Source organism: Sinocyclocheilus rhinocerous, unplaced genomic scaffold (assembly GCF_001515625.1).
Source record: "Sinocyclocheilus rhinocerous isolate Xijiao unplaced genomic scaffold, SAMN03320098_v1.1 scaffold645, whole genome shotgun sequence".
Taxonomy (NCBI): Eukaryota; Metazoa; Chordata; class Actinopteri; order Cypriniformes; family Cyprinidae; genus Sinocyclocheilus; species Sinocyclocheilus rhinocerous.
Window position 1 is genome coordinate 162,639 of NW_015630037.1, and position 2,031 is coordinate 164,669.

General features: G+C 39.4%; 1 protein-coding gene across 1 annotated transcript in view; it reads left to right on the plus strand.

Annotated features, from left to right (window-relative positions):
- LOC107739844 (CREB-regulated transcription coactivator 2-like) overlaps positions 1 to 516 on the plus strand; it is a 3,795-nt gene extending 3,279 nt beyond the window's left edge. The window contains exon 3 of the mRNA XM_016552055.1: positions 332 to 516. Coding sequence (XP_016407541.1) covers positions 332 to 481 — 150 coding nt within the window. The 3' untranslated portion in view covers positions 482 to 516. The remainder of the gene's footprint in view (positions 1 to 331) is intronic.
- The last annotated feature ends 1,515 nt before the right edge of the window (positions 517 to 2,031 follow it).

Consider the following 2,031-nt stretch of genomic DNA (forward strand, 5'->3'; position numbering starts at 1 on the left):
GTATGTGTGAGAGCGTGTGTGTGAGAGCGTGTGTGTGTGTGTGAGCAAGCGTGTGTGTGTGAGCGAGCGTGTGTGTGTGTGTGTGAGCGAGCGTGTGTGTGTGTGTGTGAGCGAGCGTGTGTGTGTGTGTGTGAGCGAGCGTGTGTGTGTGTGTGTGAGAGAGTGTGTGAGAGAGTGTGTGTGTGTTTTTGAGAGTGTGTGAGAGCGTGCGTGTGTGAGAGAGTGTGTGTGTATCATTAGATTGAAAGCAGCTCATGTAAACCCGTGTGTGTGTGTCATTAGATTGAAAGCAGCTCATGTAAACCCGTGTGTGTGTGTGTGTGTGTCTCAGGGCTCGTTTCACTCTCCGCTGGACTCCAGTCGCTCCACACGGCATCATGGTCTGGTGGAGCGGGTTCACAGAGACCGGCGCTTCGTCTCTCCCAGCAGACCCTACAGGAGACAAGTATCCTTCCCGTCTCAGTCTCTCCTGCAGGTTTAAGTGTGTCTCAGGGCTCCAGACTAACTATTTTTACTAGGAGCACTGTAGCCCGACTGAAAATTTTTAGGAGCATAAGCAGAAAATTCAGGGACACACCTTAAAACTGCCTGCAATGCAATCGTTCACATATTTCCCCATTTTAACTGTATTACTGACAAATGCTTTGATAATAAATAGACTTAACTCATAGTAGGGGCCCCCCCCCATTTTGTATTACTGACAAATGCTTTGATAATAAATAGACTTAACTCATAGTAGGGGTGTGCGATATGACGATTTTTGATCGTGGATGATAAAAATGTCTCCGTGATCTGCTTTTGAAGAAATATCGTAGTATTGTTTGCTACAGCGCACATTCTATCAGCTGCAGTTCTGGCGCCGCCGTATCAATATACTGTACAATGCCACATACATTCACTTCAGTGTTAACTCGGCGATAGAGTTACTCTCACAGGACACGGCACTTATTCGCAATCACAAAAGTGCATTATTTGCATCTGCTTTAAAGCCTTGCCGTTTAAACGTTTGATTCTCCATTCACGTGCTGTTCTGACGTGCGCTGTCTCTGAGCGTGTACAGCTGTAGCGCGCACGCACACACTAAAACAGCACCTGATTACTGGATTAAGTTATCTTCCGCGCTAATACTGTCAAAACACACAAGGTTTACATACAGACTCAGTTGATTATGTCAACAGTTGAAAGAAAAACGCATGTGTGTCTGTATATTAGATGCATGCAGCTCTTAAAGGGACAGTACTAAACATGCTGCCGACTGTCATTAAAGGGATAGTTCACACAAAAATTACATTTCTGTTATTATTTACTCACTCACACGTTGTCCCAAACCTGTATTAATTTCTGTATTAAATTGTCCACAAAAGAGGATATTTTAAAGAATGTGGGTAACCAAACAGTAGCTGGTCCACACTGATTTTGATAGTAGGAATAAAAGTTACTATGGAACTCACTGGGGACCAGCAACTGTTTCAAAATAACATTTATGTTCAACAGAAGAAAGAAAGTCATTCAGGTTAAAAGAAAAACAACTTGAGAGTGAGTAAATTAATTAATTTGTGGGTAAACTATCCCTTTTAATGTTAATAAAACAACATAAGAACTTTAATACAGTTGCTTTAAGAATCAATGTATAATTGATGTATTTATTGTTTTATTTTTATATTTGTTAATTTAATTGCTTGAATGCTACTTCTAAATACACCTACAGTACCTGAGAAATAAAGCACTGTTTGTTTTATTTAATATGGAAATTAGTTTGGCTTTACTGCTCAGACAACTTGAAAAATAGTAAAAACAACATGACAAAGAATCGTGATAAAATCGTGATATTCCTGAAAAAAACCAAAAAAAAAACCCTGATGTGATATTTTTGCCATATCGCCCACCCCTAACTCATAGAAATTACAATGTGCACTATTCTTTTAATTTCAGAGGGATATGACAAATATATATATATATATACATATATGATATGATAAAAGTACTATTTTGCATTAGCAAGTGCAGTTACTAATAATATTACATGTTCAT